The sequence below is a fragment of the Drosophila ananassae genome, chromosome 3R, assembly GCF_017639315.1.
Source record: "Drosophila ananassae strain 14024-0371.13 chromosome 3R, ASM1763931v2, whole genome shotgun sequence".
NCBI classification, from domain to species: domain Eukaryota; kingdom Metazoa; phylum Arthropoda; class Insecta; order Diptera; family Drosophilidae; genus Drosophila; species Drosophila ananassae.
This window is the reverse complement of record NC_057930.1, coordinates 17,253,113-17,272,270: the sequence shown is the minus strand read 5'-3', so window position 1 is coordinate 17,272,270 and position 19,158 is coordinate 17,253,113. Positions and strand designations below refer to the sequence as shown.

The 19,158-nt window shown below is 41.3% G+C and overlaps 4 protein-coding genes across 7 annotated transcripts; 1 reads left to right on the top strand and 3 right to left on the bottom strand.

The window, feature by feature from the left end:
* Positions 1-74: 74 nt before the first annotated feature.
* LOC6498403 (tetraspanin-17) lies at positions 75-13,113 on the top strand. Of its 4 annotated transcripts, none has more exons than XM_001962689.4 (6): positions 75-466; positions 524-604; positions 670-948; positions 1,018-1,128; positions 1,299-1,415; positions 1,495-3,214. In XM_001962689.4, the coding sequence occupies exons 1-6, from the start codon at positions 182-184 to the stop codon at positions 1,561-1,563; spliced, it is 942 nt and encodes a 313-aa protein (XP_001962725.1). In that variant the 5' UTR covers positions 75-181; the 3' UTR covers positions 1,564-3,214. The 4 variants fall into 4 exon arrangements, 3 of the variants coding, with proteins under 3 accessions (XP_001962725.1, XP_014762115.1, XP_044572397.1); XR_006507493.1 differs by lacking the exon at positions 1,018-1,128 and adding an exon at positions 11,795-13,113 and having other exon boundaries at positions 1,495-1,896; XM_014906629.3 differs by lacking the exon at positions 1,018-1,128.
* LOC6497116 (beta-galactosidase) lies at positions 3,073-5,776 on the bottom strand. The gene is made up of 6 exons (XM_001962690.4): positions 5,512-5,776; positions 5,288-5,451; positions 5,006-5,156; positions 4,601-4,940; positions 4,394-4,541; positions 3,073-4,319 (listed from the first exon to the last, which is right to left on the bottom strand). Exons 1-6 carry the CDS (start codon positions 5,635-5,637, stop codon positions 3,227-3,229), a joined length of 2,022 nt encoding a protein of 673 aa, XP_001962726.3. The 5' UTR covers positions 5,638-5,776; the 3' UTR covers positions 3,073-3,226.
* Positions 9,133-11,633, bottom strand: LOC116656028 (breast cancer anti-estrogen resistance protein 3 homolog). The gene is made up of 5 exons (XM_032455165.2): positions 11,628-11,633; positions 10,500-11,462; positions 10,004-10,438; positions 9,533-9,939; positions 9,133-9,472 (listed from the first exon to the last, which is right to left on the bottom strand). The coding sequence occupies exons 1-5, from the start codon at positions 11,631-11,633 to the stop codon at positions 9,334-9,336; spliced, it is 1,950 nt and encodes a 649-aa protein (XP_032311056.2). The 3' UTR covers positions 9,133-9,333.
* Positions 12,972-15,678, bottom strand: LOC116656051 (beta-galactosidase-like). Its single transcript, XM_032455331.2, has 6 exons — positions 15,414-15,678; positions 15,190-15,353; positions 14,907-15,057; positions 14,502-14,841; positions 14,295-14,442; positions 12,972-14,218 (listed from the first exon to the last, which is right to left on the bottom strand). Exons 1-6 carry the CDS (start codon positions 15,537-15,539, stop codon positions 13,126-13,128), a joined length of 2,022 nt encoding a protein of 673 aa, XP_032311222.1. The 5' UTR covers positions 15,540-15,678; the 3' UTR covers positions 12,972-13,125.
* Between the last annotated feature and the right edge of the window lie 3,480 nt (positions 15,679-19,158).

Genomic DNA, 19,158 nt, shown 5'->3' with positions numbered 1-19,158 from the left:
CATAGAAATATTATAGTTCAAAAATGGCAGAAAAAGCTCTCTCCTGTACATCGATAAGATAAACTCCCATCACTATTAAAAAAACAACAACACTCTCGCAAAAAAAATCAGAAACTCGTAGCCTTTTGTTTTCTTTTTGTAGCCAGTTGCCAACAAAGTTAACCAGCCCAGTTGGACCGCGATGCCAGCAGTGCGCAAATACCGGAGGGAAACTAGCGAGATTAGCTGCTGCCTGAAGTACCTGCTCTTCGCCAGCAATGTTATTCTCTGGCTCTCGGCGCTCTTGGTCCTTTCCGTAGGAATCTGGGCCTGGAAGGAAAAGGATATGTTCCGCAATATAACGCGGCTTCATTATATCGCCCTGGACCCGGCCTTTGTGTTGATCATACTGGGCGGGGTCACCTTTTTGCTGGGCTTCATGGGCAGCGTGGGTGCGCTGCGGGAGAACACCTGTCTCCTGGGCGCGGTAAGTGTTTTTGGTGATCTTTCAAGGCCTCATAATATATCCTAATTCTACCTGCAGTATGCCATCTTCTTGAGTGTCCTCCTTATAGCGGAGATTGGGTTTTGTGCGCTGGCATTCGTGCTCAAGGACAAGGGCTGGGTGAGTTTCATTGTTTACCTTGATTTAGAAAGTTTTTTACTTCATAGTAATGTTTGTGTTTCCAGATTAAAGACCAGGCTACGGAGGGTTTGAAGGCGTTCATCCGACACTATCGCGAGGATGCCGACCAACAGAATCTCATCGATTGGATACAAGAGGATTGGCTGCAATGCTGCGGAATTGACGGACCCAAGGACTGGGACAGCAACAACTACTTCAACTGTTCCTCCATCGCCATTGGCAGCAGAGAGGCTTGCGGTGTGCCATTCTCCTGCTGCCGCCGACGCCCGCAGGAGCTCATCAAGAACAAGCAGTGTGGCTATGACGTGCGAAAGGAGGGATACGTAAGTTAATTGGTTGGATTATCGAGTCCTCCAAACCAGTAGGTTTCACTGACATTTTTACGCAAGCAGCCAGTGGATAGAAACATACACGAGCGCGGTTGCTTACGCGCTGGTGAGGATTGGCTGGAGGCGCATCTAATTAGTGTGGCGGCCTGTTGCGTAGGTCTGCTCGTGTTACAGGTGCTTACGGAATATCTTTTACGACCCAGCAATCTTTATTTGTTTTATTTCAGTATTAGTCACATTATTTACGATATTTAATTAATGAGTTTAGTTCACAAAGTCTAAGTTATGTCTTGAATTTATTATTTTCTCATTAAACTTGTTTTTCTTTTGATTTTGTGCGCCAGGGCTTGGAACTGTCAAAGATAATCTATGAAAAGGGATGCGTTCAAGCTGGAGAGGAGTGGATGGAGCACAATTTGATTATCATTTCGACATCAGTCATTATTGCGATGTTTTTCCAGGTTTTTATTTTGATTTTTATTTGAAGTTTTGTTTGCCATGAAGAAAGTAATACATAAACTAATACTTTGGATATTTCAGATATTGGGAATTTGTTTCGCACAAAACCTACGTGCTGACATCTATACGCAAAAGTCAAAGTGGCACTGACAAATAGGTATTGCTGCCCCCACAGCACTTTAGGAGGATTAAAAACATCATTAATATCTTACATTTGGGGTAAAATTAACTACGAATCCAAAACTACTAATCTTATCTGCCCAATCGCTCTTATATACTCGGAGTTAGCATTACGATCAAAAGATATTTGCAGGATATATGGGGGACTATAATTTATGAATCTCAGCAATCTTAACCGAGATTATCTATGGATTGTTTAAAGATTCAAAAGTCTCCTCACACGATGTTTGCCACGAAAATGATTTAAACTTAGCTAAAGCGAATTCATTCCGTCTTTGTGAATACTGACTAAATACTAACTAGGTTGCCAAATTTTTTCTGTTATTACTTTGGCTTGTCTTAGCCAGCATAACGAGATTACAATAGCTAAACATTTTAAATAGATTTTCTATACGTTTTACAATGAATGTAAAAGATGGTAGCGGAGAAACAAAAATTTTAACTTGAAATGCAGCTGTGATATATTATATGAAATGTATAGAGAAACAAAACACAAAACAAAATTGTTTGCAACAATTTTCAAAACACGAAACGAAAATAAAGTGAAGCTCTTTCCTAAACTGAATCAACTACTGAACAACCTAGCACCACTAATGTCAGTTTTTATAAACGAGTCACAAACTTTTTTGTGTGGGGGCACAAAATGCACAAAAGTACACACCAGAACAAAAACAATGCAGCTTGCTTAATGATTTTTACGACCTTAACAAAATGCTTAACGATAAAAACAAAGATGCTAGCTTAACATAAAGCACATATGCGTATATTTTTGAAACACAGAGTTAAAAATGTATTATAGATTCTCTTTAAAAATAATTTTTATATGCAAACATTTTAATGCGCTTAAAAGAGAATACCTTTTCTTTTTATGTGGCGAGAAAGATTTTAAAATAAGTAATATCCAGTTAAAATAATTAAGACGCAGCTTTAAAACAAACCGCCAACAATCCACGAACAAAACTTAAACATATAAATGAAGACTCCAGATTAGTATTTCACTGCCCAAAACAAAGTATTCAGCTCCAACTTTTTTAAAAAGCTGGAAAATAAATAAATACTCTATCATTTCCTACCAGAATTAAATAAAAGAATTTTTAAACATTCCAAGAACATTCCCCATTACAAGGATATAATCAAGAAGAATTCTACAACAATGTACTTAAAAACATAACAGAATGACTTGAAAAAAATATATAATTTCATTTGATATTTCCATAACCTTTACAAAAAATACGAATCTCTATTTGCCAACTATAAGAAAAAACCGATGAATATTTTAGGTAAACTTGAAATTTAAAAATAACATTGAACAAATATCTGAATCTCCTTTTGCCAATGATTTTAAAAATACCTTTAAAGAAATGTCCGAAAAAGTCGATTATAAAATAAATATGACTGCAATTATAAAAAAAAAGTAATTAAATATAGAAAATAGTGGTAACTAAGCGTCAATTGCAATTTAAATAAAACAAACGAGAGTCAGTCAAGCACATTAACAATTTAATTAAATAGGAAATAATGGGGTTATGATAAGAACTAGAAAATATATTATATAGCTTAACAAAGGTTGTTGTGCAAATATCAATCAAAACTGCTTTAAATAAAAAATTCATGAATAACAGCCAACAGTGCTTTATTTGAGTGTGACGTCGCCGGACTGTCCATCCAGTTGAGCCACTGCATCGAACTGCACGGCGGGCAGATCGGCGCCGTTTGTCGTCTTATTGGCGCGCTGGTACTCCAGGATAACAACAGAGTTCTCTCCCACCTTGAGGAGTTCGTTCGGCACATACAAGGTAACCTGGGGACCGGCTACAGGCCAGTAGCGCCCCAGATTGAAGCCGTTTACATAGGCCACTCCCTTGCCCCATCCGGCCATGTTCAGGTAGGTGTCGCCCACTTCCCCCACCGTGAAGGTGCCTGTATACACGAGGGGTCCATTGCGCAGGATGCGTTGTCTGGCCAGGAACGAGTCCAGGTCTTTTTGGACACTACGCTCTCGTCGCCAGAGTTCGACAGAGGCTTGGTCCAGCGGAAAGGCAGTACTTCTCCAGTTCTCCAGCGGTAGGTAGCCACCATTGTGTAGCTGCAGGCTCACGTCGCCGAAAATACCCTTTGTGTCATTGGAAATGTAGAAATTAATCCGACCCTGGTTTTCCACTAGCAGCTGCAGAGTGTTGCCCCAGCCTTTACTAAGTGGCAGCGAGTAGATCCGGGCCTCGCGGGATAGGGTGCCCACCAGTTCCTGGTCGACGAAGACGTGTGCGCGGTCATGGATCTGATCCACCTTGAGGAGGGCCGGGTCCAGGTCCATGGTAGGAAGCTCTGTTTCGTACAGCACCAGTCCCGAGTATTGGTCCAATTCCTCGAATGTTTTGGGCTTGACCGACTCCACAGGATCGCCCTTTGAGAGGGCAGCTCTTCCTTCTGCAGAGAGCAGGGCCAATGCGGGTGTTACTTCCACTTTCCCGTACGCTATACGCTTGGCAGGATTCAACGTGATCTCGGGCAACTCCAGGAACTCACCAATCACAGCCTTGACTTTGTCGTATTTGGAGGTAACCCCACCGGCTTCATCCATCACTGCATCGTAGTCATAGCTGGTGATATCCGCTGCATAACCAATCCCTCCGTCCAAGTCGTAGTTGGCTCCGGCAGTGAATCCAAAGTTGGTTCCACCGAAGAACATGTATAAGTTTACGCTCGCATTATAGCTGAGAATGGTTCTGTAGTAAAGAGAAGGTTTTGCTATGAACTAGACTCTTATAGCCGGGCGTAGTTCGTTCAGAACTAAACTCACTTCAATGCATCAGCTACCACCTGGCCATCTCGCCTTTGGTTCTGCTCCTGCCAATGGGTAAGCCAACCAGGGTAAAACTCAGAGTTAACCAGCGGGCCAGTGGGTTGTTGGACTCGCAGCATTTTCCATATTTCGTCAATTTCATTAACTGCAGTAGGCAATAAAATTGGGAACAAACCCAAGGACAAGGTAATAATGTTAACTTACTGCGATCGATACCAAAGTCCGTGGTGGCGAACACGTTATCTATTTTTCCACAGCTCATTTTCTCGTTGGGGATGTCCACCGTGAACAGTAGGGCTTTGCCAGACACGTACTTCTCAGTCTCGTCACGCAGCCAGTTCAAGTAGTCGTGGTCACAGGCATAGTCTCCGTACTCGTTCTCCACTTGGACCATGATTATTTTGCCTCCGTTGCCGACCAACAAGTGCTGGAGCCGTGGCATTAGTTGGGCATACCACTTACCCACCTCGGCTATATAGTCGGGGTCGTTGGTTCGCATTTTAATAGAGGGGTACTTCTTAAAGAGCCAGTGGGGAAGGCCTCCCTAAAAGGAACATGAATCCAATACTTTATTCTTTTGCACTATTTGGAAATTTAGGGTACTCATACGTTGTCTCTTTCGGCACAGATATACGGTCCTGGGCGTAGGATAATGTAGAAGTCTTCCTCCTGGGCAATCTCCAGAAACTTCACCACATCAGCAATACCCTCCCAGTTGTACTCGTCCTCGTGGGGATTGTGAAGAGACCATTCCACATAGCTGTTCCACATAGAAAATATTTGAAATACATTTTTTTAATAGACTCTCCTAAAACAATATACTTAAGTCATAAAAAAGATAATATAGTCGTTGAGATGTAAGTGGTAGTTCAACTTTCAGCATTTACTTACGTATCAAGTGCATTGAGACCGGATGCTCGCATGGTTCGCAATCGACTTCGCCAGGCCTCTGGCACCGCCCGGAAATAGTGGAATGATCCAGAGACATAGCGAAAAGGCTCTCCGTCCAGCATGAAGCTGTTGGCCTCATGGTCGATGGTGAACCTGGGCTGGTCCTGCAGGATGTACAATTTATCAAATGCTTGTTATCACACGAATCCTCCAGAGAAACGAACCTCGCGTACTTCGTCGCTACTGCCCAGGCCCACACATAGGCCGACGGTGAGGGCCATCACGGCGATGATCACACAAGCACTCACGGCCATTGTCAGTTTACGATTGGAGCGAAAACAACCGCTCATTGTTATTCGGGTGGAACTTGGAAAGCCAACACAGAAACCAGACTCAAAGCTCGCTCTTTTTATTTAAGTTTCAGATTCAAATTACCGCGGAGAAACCGTCGACCGTTCCCCAGCACTGACCGGAGCACAATGTCAAGCGATTCCATGGGTAATGGATAATGCTTAATGGGTACTTTGGACGTTCCTTTCCTGGTGGCCTGATAAAGCCTCTGACCGCCTCTCGAGTGGCTGATAAACATGTACATTTTGCCGGCGACTCTGTTTTTTAAAATTCATTGGTTTTATTTTTTACGTTTAACAAATTGAGAGGGTTGATCTGAAGTGGTTTTATAATCGAATCCCAAACAGTGGAGATTAACAGTCATTAAGATAAGTGTTTTGATAGTTTTAAATCGTTATACCCTTGCTGAGGGTAATATAATATTGCCCAAATGTGTGCAACGCAGTGAGGGAGACATATTACTGGATCAAGGATGCCATACCCCGGATAATCGGAAAGGCCAAATACTCTTAAGACTATCTTTCCTCGGTTTTCACTATATTTGAATGTAGATAAACGGAGATAGAAGCACTATTCCTTACTTAAAAATCGTATGAAATTCCTTTGGTTAATGGAGTCTGAAAAATTGGCGATCTAAAGAACATAAAGTACTTTCATTCTCAATAAAAGGGATGATTTTTTTAAAGATTTAGCCATCGCTAGGGGCTAAGAATCGGGTGAAAATTGGCCAAGATATAGCCATCGCCATGGGCCAAAATGTCCTTTCATGCACTTTTCCGATTTTGAAAGGGGAGCACCCAGAAATTTTAACAAAAAATCTAAAAAATATTTCGTTCTCAGATTTTGATGCAGTATGGTGGAGAACCGATATTCAAATCTTTTAAGGTATTCCGCTCAAGAATCGGGTGAAAATTGGCCAAGATATAGCCATCGCCATGGGCCAAAATGTCCTTTCATGCACTTTTCCGATTTTGAAAGCACCCAGAAATTTTAACAAAAAATCTAAAAAATATTTCGTTCTCAGATTTTGATGCAGAATGGTGGAGAATCGATATTCAAATCTTTTAAGGTATTCCGCTCAAGAATCGGGTGAAAATTGACCAAGATATAGCCATCGCCGTGGGCCAAAATGTCCTTCCATGCACTTTTCCGATTGCATGAATTTCCGACCCAGAAATTTTAACAAAAAATCGAAAAAATATTTCGTTCTCAGATTTTGATGCAGAATGATGGGGAATCGATATTCAAATCTTTTAAGGTATTCCGCTCAAGAATCGGGTGAAAATTGGCCAAGATATAGCCATCGCCATGGGCCAAAATGTCCTTTCATGCACTTTTCCGATTTTGAAAGGGGAGCACCCAGAAATTTTAACAAAAAATTTAAAAAATATTTCGTTCTCAGATTTTGATGCAGAATGGTGGAGAATCGATATTCAAATCTTTTAAGGTATTCCGCTCAAGAATCGGGTGAAAATTGGCCAAGATATAGCCATCGCCATGGGCCAAAATGTCCTTTCATGCACTTTTCCGTTTTCGAAAGGGGAGCACCCAGAAATTTTAACAAAAAATCTAAAAAATATTTCGCTCTCAGATTTTGATGCAAAAAGGTGGAGAATCGATATTCAAATCTTTTAAGATATTCCGCTCAAGAATCGGGTGAAAATTGGCCAAGATATAGCCATCGCCATGGGCCAAAATGTCCTTTCATGCACTTTTCCGATTTTGAAAGGGGAGCACCCAGAAATTTTAACAAAAAATCTAAAAAATATTTCGTTCTCAGATTTTGATGCAGAATGGTGGAGAATCGATATACAAATCGTTTAAGGTATTCCGCTCAAGAATCGGGTGAAAATTGGCCAAGATATAGCCATCGCCATGGGCCAAAATGTCCTTTCATGCACTTTTCCGATTTTGAAAGCACCCAGAAATTTTAACAAAAAATCTAAAAAATATTTCGTTCTCAGATTTTGATGCAGAATGGTGGAGAATCGATATTCAAATCTTTTAAGGTATTCCGCTCAAGAATCGGGTGAAAATTGGCCAAGATATAGCCATCGCCATGTGCCAAAATGTCCTTTCATGCACTTTTCCGATTTTGAATATTTCGTTCTCAGATTTTGATGCAGAATGGTGGAGAATCGATATTCAAATCTTTTAAGGTATTCCGCTCAAGAATCGGGTGAAAATTGGCCAAGATATAGCCATCGCCATGGGCCAAAATGTCCTTTCATGCACTTTTCCGTTTTCGAAAGGGGACCCAGAAATTTTAACAAAAAATCTAAAAAATATTTCGCTCTCAGATTTTGATGCAAAAAGGTGGAGAATCGATATTCAAATCTTTTAAGGTATTCCGCTCAAGAATCGGGTGAAAATTGGCCAAGATATAGCCATCGCCGTGGGCCAAAATGTCCTTCCATGCACTTTTCCGATTTTGAAAGGGGAGCACCCAGAAATTTTAACAAAAAATCTAAAAAATATTTCGTTCTCAGATTTTGATGCAGAATGGTGGAGAATCGATATTCAAATCTTTTAAGGTATTCCGCTCAAGAATCGGGTGAAAATCGACCAAGATATAGCCATCGCCGTGGGCCAAAATGTCCTTCCATGCACTTTTCCGATTTTGAAAGGGGAGCACCCAGAAATTTTAACAAAAAATCTAAAAAATATTTCGTTCTCAGATTTTGATGCAGAATGGTGTAGAATCGATTTTCAAATCTTTTAAGGTATTCCGCTCAAGAATCGGGTGAAAATTGGCCAAGATATAGCCATCGCCATGGGCCAAAATGTCCTTTCATGCACTTTTCCGTTTTCGAAAGGGGAGCACCCAGAAATTTTAACAAAAAATCTAAAAAATATTTCGCTCTCAGATTTTGATGCAAAATGGTGGAGAATTGATATACCAATCGTTTAAGGTATTCCGCTCAAGAATCGGGTGAAAATTGGCCAAGATATAGTCATCGCCGTCTAAAGAACTATGATAATTTTCATTCTCCATTACAACTAAAATATTATAATTTTCGTCAAAATTGTAAAACATTGAAGTATATTTTGGTCGATCTATTAATCTTATGCGGCAACTAAATCTTTAGTTTAAGTCCCACAATCGAATGTAAAAACTAAAAAAAAAAAAACCGGCAATCTTTTTATTTTCCCTTAGTGTTTATTATTTATTTATTTGCATTATCTTTACTGCAGTATCACTTATATAATTGCAAAATTATGTATTCCCAGTGTTCATGGAATGATATATAATTATGCGAGAGTGTGTATACGATGCTTTGATTAGTATATATTGTCCGATCTATAGTAGAATATTTAATATAGTATAGTATTGATAATTGTTATAGAGAGACTTTAGTAGTGCGTTGAAGTGTGAGGTTTCTCCTGGACAAAATAAATATAATTATCGGCTTCTATTTTGATTCCATGTCACGTTGCATTTCACGCAAGTATATCTAATTTTTTCTTAATTAAGGATTAATAAATATTTGAACTGTAACATAAAGTGCTTCTGTGTATCTGCTTAATTATTAAATACTCAGGCTGAGGTAGAGACAGCAAGAATTTTAAATTGGCGGAGGGTTAATCGGCAATCGGAGATGGTTATATAGAAACATGGACTTGGGAGAAAAGTGATTGATTATCATAACTCATTGGTTACAGAAAGAGGTTATTGACGGGTCAGAGATTAGAGATTATTGCCTATTACTTTCGGCCATCATGCTGAACTTGTCAGCCATGAGGCTTAGCACCTTCTCCAGCTTGCTGTGACGATCGACGGCCTTGGCAGTGATCCCGGAGCTGCCCCAAAGGAATTTAACGTGGAACTCAGTTCTGTAAATGAAATTCAAAGGGTTATAGGTCGTTTTTGAATCTTATTTTAAGTTTACTAACCGAAAAGCGTCTGACAGTAGCTCATCCATCCGGGTGCTGGCATCTTCGAGAATGATTTTGGCATTCTTTCGATATAGATCCAAGTTCTTTAGGAAGCCGCGTGACGCATCCAAGTGCTGGTAATTGATGGTCATTCCGAAGTCATCGGCCTTGGACTCCCAGGGAGCAATGCAGGTGTGATACAAGGTGGGACGATCGTCGATGTTCGTGTAATTTAGGATGTCCAAAACAGGACGATCGATCAGCAGGGAGTAGAGTAGGACATGGGGAACGGTTGTATTCGGAGCCTGGGGATTGGAGGCTTCGTTCATACTGCTCAATGTGGGACGCAGCTTGGCCTCGAAGGTGAATGCGCTGTCCGTATACTGTTGCCGCAGGATATGCCAGGCCTGATCTAGTTTTTGGATCTAAGGGAGTACATAAAGACATGCATTAGTAGTTCAGATATAAAAATATCGATACGGATCTCACCTGTTGCATGCACAGCCCCAACATGATGGCACAGAATCCAAACAGATTTCCCAAGGCAGTCTTGGTTTCCACCGCAACTTGGATCCACTTGCTGAGTAGCTCCGCGCGATCGAGATCCGTTTGACAGGTGAGTATGGTCACAGCCACCATAAGCTTTATGCACTGTGTCCTTTCGATAATGTCCTCCCGAATGATTTTTCCATGGGGCAAAGTCAGTAGTTCCAGTCCCGAGCAACTTAGATAGTAGTCGTCCTCGTTGGGTGGCTCATCCAATAAGAGGCCAACGTCTATGCGGGTTATGTGCTCCGCCAGCAGCTTTGGACCTGTTTCCAAAAGCATCATCTTGAAGGTGTTTAGGGCATCACCGTCTAGAGGTTTGTTCTCCACGGATGGCAGTAAGAGAGTGCTGAAGTTTTCAAAATCAAACTTGCTGGTCTGAGGGAGAAAATTATGCGTTATTAAGTGGAACTCTGATAATGAAGTCTATAAGACTTACTGGTTTAATCTCCTCAATGGCCATAGCGAAAAGCTGTTCCTCAGAGGCTAGAGCATCAAAGTCCGTGAAGCTTTTCAATGTTCCATTGGAGGCTGAGCTGCTCATAAACCGGGGATTCTTGATGACAACACCTCGTTGGATGCTTACCTCGCTGGCATCTCCAAGGGCAGAGTCTCCAGAGCCGTTCCCCGAGTCCGAGCCACTGGCCTGGTAGGCCAGAACGGCGGCCACCGCCTCCTTGCGTGGCTTGGGAGGCGGGCTCGGCGGTCCAGTGTCCTCCGTCAAGTCTAGGCTACAGTTCCTGGCCAGACTCGAAATTCGGGCCGCAGCTTGCTGGCGCAGTTCATGGGCAGCGGAAGTGCTGGTTCTTGGAAGCGAGTGGGTGGAGAACTTGCTCTCCAGGTGCAGCTCACTAGTGGGATTGCACCTGGCAATCGTCTGGAAGCGCGCCATTCCATTGCCATTGGCGTTGGCCAGGAGCTGTTGCTGCTCTTGCATTTTGTTTATGTTGCTCACCACCATGGCCTGGGCTGGTGTCAGGCTCTGGGAGCGCTGCTGTTTCTTTCCTGGCAGCCGCGGAGGCGGTGGAACTTCACGACCCACCCGAGGAGGGGAGCTTTGGGGATTTCCGCCTAGTGGCTGCTGTTGTGGGCTCTCGAAGTTGAACACTCCTGGAACGCTGTTCGGCAGTCCTGCTCCGTTGCCCATGGGCGAGCTGAGAGGGCTCAGTCCGCGTAGACCCGCCAGCATCTGGGTGTGCAGCTGATTCCCGACGATCTTGTGGCCATAGAAGGAGAGAGGATAGGTCCGGTTGCATGGATACTGTATGAGTGCTCCTGAGGCGACAGAGATGGGTTTTCCCGATCCCACGTAGAAGGTGATCAGATCCGGTACCGTGTCGAAGGCATCCTCCTCAAACTGATACTGGATGCGTTCATAAACAGTTTCCGGTTGAAGGACCAACTGTAATAAAAATAATGCACAATCAAGACTGTAGTAAAAAGTTGTACTATTCTTATAATAAGTTTATGAATGTATTCATATTCTTAATCTTTAAATACTAAACCCAAACCTTGAAATAGTTGTAGATTGAAAAGGATTCTTTATTAAATATCACTCACCTGCTACGCCCATTTTGCTTTCTAATCACCGAAAATTTTGGCTAGGCCGCACCCTATCCTAATATCCTTTAGATATAAATGTTAGATTCCTTTAGAATAACTTAAAGATTCTTGTATTTAAGAAGTTTATTTTATATTCTTTATCACAGAAACTAAATACTAAATACTAACTAGGTTGCCAAATTTTTTCTGTTATTACTTTGGCTTGTCTTAGCCAGCATAACGAGATTACAATAGCTAAACATTTTAAATAGATTTTCTATACGTTTTACAATGAATGTAAAAGATGGTAGCGGAGAAACAAAAATTTTAACTTGAAATGCAGCTGTGATATATTATATGAAATGTATAGAGAAACAAAACACAAAACAAAATTGTTTGCAACAATTTTCAAAACACGAAACGAAAATAAAGTGAAGCTCTTTCCTAAACTGAATCAACTACTGAACAACCTAGCACCACTAATGTCAGTTTTTATAAACGAGTCACAAACTTTTTTGTGTGGGGGCACAAAATGCACAAAAGTACACACCAGAACAAAAACAATGCAGCTTGCTTAATGATTTTTACGACCTTAACAAAATGCTTAACGATAAAAACAAAGATGCTAGCTTAACATAAAGCACATATGCGTATATTTTTGAAACACAGAGTTAAAAATGTATTATAGATTCTCTTTAAAAATAATTTTTATATGCAAACATTTTAATGCGCTTAAAAGAGAATACCTTTTCTTTTTATGTGGCGAGAAAGATTTTAAAATAAGTAATATCCAGTTAAAATAATTAAGACGCAGCTTTAAAACAAACCGCCAACAATCCACGAACAAAACTTAAACATATAAATGAAGACTCCAGATTAGTATTTCACTGCCCAAAACATAGTATTCAGCTCCAACTTTTTTAAAAAGCTGGAAAATAAATAAATACTCTATCATTTCCTACCAGAATTAAATAAAAGAATTTTTAAACATTCCAAGAACATTCCCCATTACAAGGATATAATCAAGAAGAATTCTACAATAATGTACTTAAAAACATAACAGAATGACTTGAAAAAAAATATATAATTTCATTTGATATTTCCATAACCTTTACAAAAAATACGAATCTCTATTTGCCAACTATAAGAAAAAACCGATGAATATTTTAGGTAAACTTCAAATTTAAAAATAACATTGAACAAATATCTGAATCTCCTTTTGCCAATGATTTTAAAAATACCTTTAAAGAAATGTCCGAAAAAGTCGATTATAAAATAAATATGACTGCAATTATAAAAAAAAAGTAATTAAATATAGAAAATAGTGGTAACTAAGCGTCAATTGCAATTTAAATAAAACAAACGAGAGTCAGTCAAGCACATTAACAATTTAATTAAATAGGAAATAATGGGGTTATGATAAGAACTAGAAAATATATTATATAGCTTAACAAAGGTTGTTGTGCAAATATCAATCAAAACTGCTTTAAATAAAAAATTCATGAATAACACCCAACAGTGCTTTATTTGAGAGTGACGTCGCCGCACTGTCCATCCAGTTGAGCCACTGCATCGAACTGCACGGCGGGCAGATCGGCGCCGTTTGTCGTCTTATTAGCCCGCTGGTACTCCAGGATAACAACAGAGTTCTCTCCCACCTTGAGGAGTTCGTTCGGCACATACAAGGTAACCTGGGGACCGGCTACAGGCCAGTAGCGCCCCAGATTGAAGCCGTTTACATAGGCCACTCCCTTGCCCCATCCGGCCATGTTCAGGTAGGTGTCGCCCACTTCCCCCACCGTGAAGGTGCCTGTATACACGAGGGGTCCATTGCGCAGGATGCGTTGTCTGGCCAGGAACGAGTCCAGGTCTTTTTGGACACTACGCTCTCGTCGCCAGAGTTCGACAGAGGCTTGGTCCAGCGGAAAGGCAGTACTTCTCCAGTTCTCTAGCGGTAGGTAGCCACCATTGTGTAGCTGCAGGCTCACGTCGCCGAAAATACCCTTTGTGTCATTGGAAATGTAGAAATTAATCCGACCCTGGTTTTCCACTAGCAGCTGCAGAGTGTTGCCCCAGCCTTTACTAAGTGGCAGCGAGTAGATCCGGGCCTCGCGGGATAGGGTGCCCACCAGTTCCTGGTCGACGAAGACGTGTGCGCGGTCATGGATCTGATCCACCTTGAGGAGGGCCGGGTCCAGGTCCATGGTAGGAAGCTCTGTTTCGTACAGCACCAGTCCCGAGTATTGGTCCAATTCCTCGAATGTTTTGGGCTTGACCGACTCCACAGGATCGCCCTTTGAGAGGGCAGCTCTTCCTTCTGCAGAGAGCAGGGCCAGTGCGGGTGTTACTTCCACTTTCCCGTACGCTATACGCTTGGCAGGATTCAACGTGATCTCGGGCAACTCCAGGAACTCACCAATCACAGCCTTGACTTTGTCGTATTTGGAGGTAACCCCACCGGCTTCATCCATCACTGCATCGTAGTCATAGCTGGTGATATCCGCTGCATAACCAATCCCTCCGTCCAAGTCGTAGTTGGCTCCGGCAGTGAATCCAAAGTTGGTTCCACCGAAGAACATGTATAAGTTTACGCTCGCATTATAGCTGAGAATGGTTCTGTATTAAAAAGAGAAGGATTTGTTAGGAACAAGACTCTTATAGCCGGGCGTAGTTCGTTTAGAACTAAACTCACTTCAATGCATCAGCTACCACCTGGCCATCTCGCCTTTGGTTCTGCTCCTGCCAATGGGTAAGCCAACCAGGGTAGAACTCAGAGTTAACCAACGGGCCAGTGGGTTGTTGGACTCGCAGCATTTTCCATATTTCGTCAATTTCATTAACTGCAGTAGGCAATACAATTGGGAACAAACCCAAGGACAAGGTAATAAAGTTCACTTACTGCGATCGATACCAAAGTCCGTGGTGGCGAACACGTTATCTATTTTTCCACAGCTCATTTTCTCGTTGGGGATGTCCACCGTGAACAGTAGGGCTTTGCCAGACACGTACTTCTCAGTCTCGTCACGCAGCCAGTTCAAGTAGTCGTGGTCACAGGCATAGTCTCCGTACTCGTTCTCCACTTGGACCATGATTATTTTGCCTCCGTTGCCGACCAACAAGTGCTGGAGCCGTGGCATTAGTTGGGCATACCACTTACCCACCTCGGCTATATAGTCGGGATCGTTGGTTCGCATTTTAATAGAGGGGTACTTCTTAAAGAGCCAGTGGGGAAGGCCTCCCTAAAAGGAACATGAATCCAATACTTTAATCTTTTGCACTATTTGGCAAGTTAAGGTACTCCTACGTTATCTCTTTCGGCACATATATATGGTCCTGGGCGTAGGATAATGTAGAAGTCTTCCTCCTGGGCAATCTCCAGAAACTTCACCACATCAGCAATACCCTCCCAGTTGTACTCGTCCTCGTGGGGATTGTGAAGAGACCATTCCACATAGCTGTTCCACATAGAAAATATTTGAAATACATTTTTTTTAATAGACTCTCGGAAAACAATATACTTAAGCCATAAAAAAGATAATATAGTCGTTAAGATGTAAGTGGTAGTTCAACTTTCAGCAGTTACTTACGTATCAAGTGCATTGAGACCGGATGCTCGCATGGTTCGCAATCGACTTCGCCAGGCCTCTGGCACCGCCCGGAAATAGTGGAATGATCCAGAGACATAGCGAAAAGGCTCTCCGTCCAGCATGAAGCTGTTGGCCTCATGGTCGATGGTGAACCTGGGCTGGTCCTGCAGGATGTACAATTTATCAAATGCTTGTTATCACACGAATCCTCCAGAGAAACGAACCTCGCGTACTTCGTCGCTACTGCCCAGGCCCACACATAGGCCGACGGTGAGGGCCATCACGGCGATGATCACACAAGCACTCACGGCCATTGTCAGTTTACGATTGGAGCGAAAACAACCGCTCATTGTTATTCGGGTGGAACTTGGAAAGCCAACACAGAAACCAGACTCAAAGCTCGCTCTTTTTATTTAAGTTTCAGATTCAAATTACCGCGGAGAAACCGTCGACCGTTCCCCAGCACTGACCGGAGCACAATGTCAAGCGATTCCATGGGTAATGGATAATGCTTAATGGGTACTTTGGACGTTCCTTTCCTGGTGGCCTGATAAAGCCTCTGACCGCCTCTCGAGTGGCTGATAAACATGTACATTTTGCCGGCGACTCTGTTTTTTAAAATTCATTGGTTTTATTTTTTACGTTTAACAAATTGAGAGGGTTGATCTGAAGTGGTTTTATAATCGAATCCCAAACAGTGGAGATTAACAGTCATTAAGATAAGTGTTTTGATAGTTTTAAATCGTTATACCCTTGCTGAGGGTAATATAATATTGCCCAAATGTGTGCAACGCAGTGAGGGAGACATATTACTGGATCAAGGATGCCATACCCCGGATAATCGGAAAGGCCAAATACTCTTAAGACTATCTTTCCTCGGTTTTCACTATATTTGAATGTAGATAAACGGAGATAGAAGCACTATTCCTTACTTAAAAATCGTATGAAATTCCTTTGGTTAATGGAGTCTGAAAAATTGGCGATCTAACGAACATAAAGTACTTTCATTCTCAATAAAAGGGATGATTTTTTTAAAGATGTAGCCATCGCTAGGGGCTAAGAATCGGGTGAAAATTGGCCAAGATATAGCCATCGCCATGGGCCAAAATGTCCTTTCATGCACTTTTCCGATTTTGAAAGGGGAGCACCCAGAAATTTTAACAAAAAATCTAAAAAATATTTCGTTCTCAGATTTTGATGCAGAATGGTGGAGAATCGATATTCGCTCAAGAATCGGGTGAAAATTGGCCAAGATATAGCCATCGCCATGGGCCAAAATGTCCTTTCATGCACTTTTCCGATTTTGAAAGGGGAGCACCAGAAATTTTAACAAAAAATCTGAAAAATATTTCGTTCTCAGATTTTGATGCAGAATGGTGGAGAATCGATATTCAAATCTTTTAAGGTATTCCGCTCAAGAATCGGGTGAAAATTGGCCAAGATATAGCCATCGCCATGGGCCAAAATGTCCTTTCATGCACTTTTCCGATTTTGAAAGCACCCAGAAATTTTAACAAAAAATCTAAAAAATATTTCGTTCTCAGATTTTGATGCAGAATGGTGGAGAATCGATATTCAAATCTTTTATGGTATTCCGCTCAAGAATCGGGTGAAAATTGGCCAAGATATAGCCATCGCCATGGGCCAAAATGTCCTTTCATGCACTTTTCCGATTTTGAAAGGGGAGCACCCAGAAATTTTAACAAAAAATTTAAAAAATATTTCGTTCTCAGATTTTGATGCAGAATGGTGGAGAATCGATATTCAAATCTTTTAAGGTATTCCGCTCAAGAATCGGGTGAAAATTGGCCAAGATATAGCCATCGCCATGGGCCAAAATGTCCTTTCATGCACTTTTCCGATTTTGAAAGGGGAGCACCCAGAAATTTTAACAAAAAATCTAAAAAATATTTCGTTCTCAGATTTTGATGCAGAATGGTGGAGAATCGATATTTAAATCTTTTAAGGTATTCCGCTCAAGAATCGGGTGAAAATTGGCCAAGATATAGCCATCGCCGTGGGCCAAAATGTCCTTCCATGCACTTTTCCGATTTTGAAAGGGGAGCACCCAGAAATTTTAACAAAAAATCTAAAAAATATTTCGTTCTCAGATTTTGATGCAGTATGGTGGAGAACCGATATTCAAATCTTTTAAGGTATTCCGCTCAAGAATCGGGTGAAAATTGGCCAAGATATAGCCATCGCCATGGGCCAAAATGTCCTTTCATGCACTTTTCCGATTTTGAAAGGGGAGCACCCAGAAATTTTAACAAAAAATCTAAAAAATATTTCGTTCTCAGATTTTGATGCAGAATGGTGGAGAATCGATATTCAAATCTTTTAAGGTATTCCGCTCAAGAATCGGGTGAAAATTGACCAAGATATAGCCATCGCCGTGGGCCAAAATGTCCTTCCATGCACTTTTCCGATTGCATGAATTTCCGACCCAGAAATTTTAACAAAAAATCGAAAAAATATTTCGTTCTCAGATTTTGATGCAGAATGATGGGGAATCGATATACAAATCGTTTAAGGTATTCCGCTCAAGAATCGGGTGGAAATTGGCCAAGATATAGGCTTCGCCGTGGGCCAAAGTGTCCATCCATGCACTTTTCCGATTTTGAAAGGGGAGCACCCAGAAATTTTAACAAAAAATCTAAAAAATATTTCGCTCTCAGATTTTGATGCAAAATGGTGGAGAATTGATATACCAATCGTTTAAGGTATTCCGCTCAAGAATCGGGTGAAAATTGACCAAGATATAGCCATCGCCGTGGGCCAAAATGTCCTTCCATGCACTTTTCCGATTGCATGAATTTCCGACCCAGAAATTTTAACAAAAAATCGAAAAAATATTTCGTTCTCAGATTTTGATGCAGAATGATGGGGAATCGATATACAAATCTTTTAAGGTATTCCGCTCAAGAATCGGGTGAAAATTGGCCAAGATATAGCCATCGCCATGGGCCAAAATGTCCTTTCATGCACTTTTCCGATTTTGAAAGGGGAGCACCCAGAAATTTTAACAAAAAATCTAAAAAATATTTCGTTCTCAGATTTTGATGCAGTATGGTGGAGAACCGATATTCAAATCTTTTAAGGTATTCCGCTCAAGAATCGGGTGAAAATTGGCCAAGATATAGCCATCGCCATGGGCCAAAATGTCCTTTCATGCACTTTTCCGATTTTGAAAGCACCCAGAAATTTTAACAAAAAATCTAAAAAATATTTCGTTCTCAGATTTTGATGCAGTATGGTGGAGAACCGATATTCAAATCTTTTAAGGTATTCCGCTCAAGAATCGGGTGAAAATTGGCCAAGATATAGCCATCGCCATGGGCCAAAATGTCCTTTCATGCACTTTTCCGATTTTGAAAGGGGAGCACCCAGAAATTTTAACAAAAAATCGAAAAAATATTTCGTTCTCAGATTTTGATGCAGAATGGTGGAGAATCGATATTCAAATCTTTTAAGGTATTCCGCTCAAGAATCGGGTGAAAATTGGCCAAGATATAGCCATCGCCGTGGGCCAAAATGTCCTTTCATGCACTTTTCCGTTTTCGAAAGGGGAGCACCCAGAAATTTTAACAAAAAATCTAAAAAATATTTCGCTCTCAGATTTTGATGCAAAAAGGTGGAGAATCGATATTCAAATCTTTTAAGGTATTCCGCTCAAGAATCGGGTGAAAATTGGCCAAGATATAGCCATCGCCGTGGGCCAAAATGTCCTTCCATGCACTTTTCCGATTTTGAAAGGGGAGCACCCAGAAATTTTAACAAAAAATCTAAAAAATATTTCGTTCTCAGATTTTGATGCAGAATGGTGGAGAATCGATATTCAAATCTTTTAAGGTATTCCGCTCAAGAATCGGGTGAAAATCGACCAAGATATAGCCATCGCCGTGGGCCAAAATGTCCTTCCATGCACTTTTCCGATTTTGAAAGGGGAGCACCCAGAAATTTTAACAA

Excerpts from the sequence above, each read along its gene's own strand:
- LOC6497116 (XM_001962690.4), bottom strand. The coding sequence starts at position 5,637 with ATGAGCGGTTGTTTTCGCTCCAATCGTAAACTGACAATGGCCGTGAGT. Across the intron at positions 5,157-5,287 it reads GGTCTCAATGCACTTGATAC|CTATGTGGAATGGTCTCTTC; the intron begins GTAAGTAAATGC and ends TATGTGGAACAG. Across the intron at positions 4,941-5,005 it reads TCTGTGCCGAAAGAGACAAC|GGAGGCCTTCCCCACTGGCT; the intron begins GTATGAGTACCC and ends TGTTCCTTTTAG.
- LOC6498403 (XM_001962689.4), top strand. The coding sequence starts at position 182 with ATGCCAGCAGTGCGCAAATACCGGAGGGAAACTAGCGAGATTAGCTGC. Across the intron at positions 467-523 it reads ACACCTGTCTCCTGGGCGCG|TATGCCATCTTCTTGAGTGT; the intron begins GTAAGTGTTTTT and ends TTCTACCTGCAG. Across the intron at positions 605-669 it reads TGCTCAAGGACAAGGGCTGG|ATTAAAGACCAGGCTACGGA; the intron begins GTGAGTTTCATT and ends TTGTGTTTCCAG.
- LOC116656051 (XM_032455331.2), bottom strand. The coding sequence starts at position 15,539 with ATGAGCGGTTGTTTTCGCTCCAATCGTAAACTGACAATGGCCGTGAGT. Across the intron at positions 15,354-15,413 it reads GTAGCGACGAAGTACGCGAG|GACCAGCCCAGGTTCACCAT; the intron begins GTTCGTTTCTCT and ends TACATCCTGCAG. Across the intron at positions 14,219-14,294 it reads GTGGTAGCTGATGCATTGAA|AACCATTCTCAGCTATAATG; the intron begins GTGAGTTTAGTT and ends TTTTTAATACAG.
- LOC116656028 (XM_032455165.2), bottom strand. Across the intron at positions 9,940-10,003 it reads TGGGGCTGTGCATGCAACAG|ATCCAAAAACTAGATCAGGC; the intron begins GTGAGATCCGTA and ends GTACTCCCTTAG. Across the intron at positions 9,473-9,532 it reads CTACTGTCAGACGCTTTTCG|AACTGAGTTCCACGTTAAAT; the intron begins GTTAGTAAACTT and ends TTTCATTTACAG.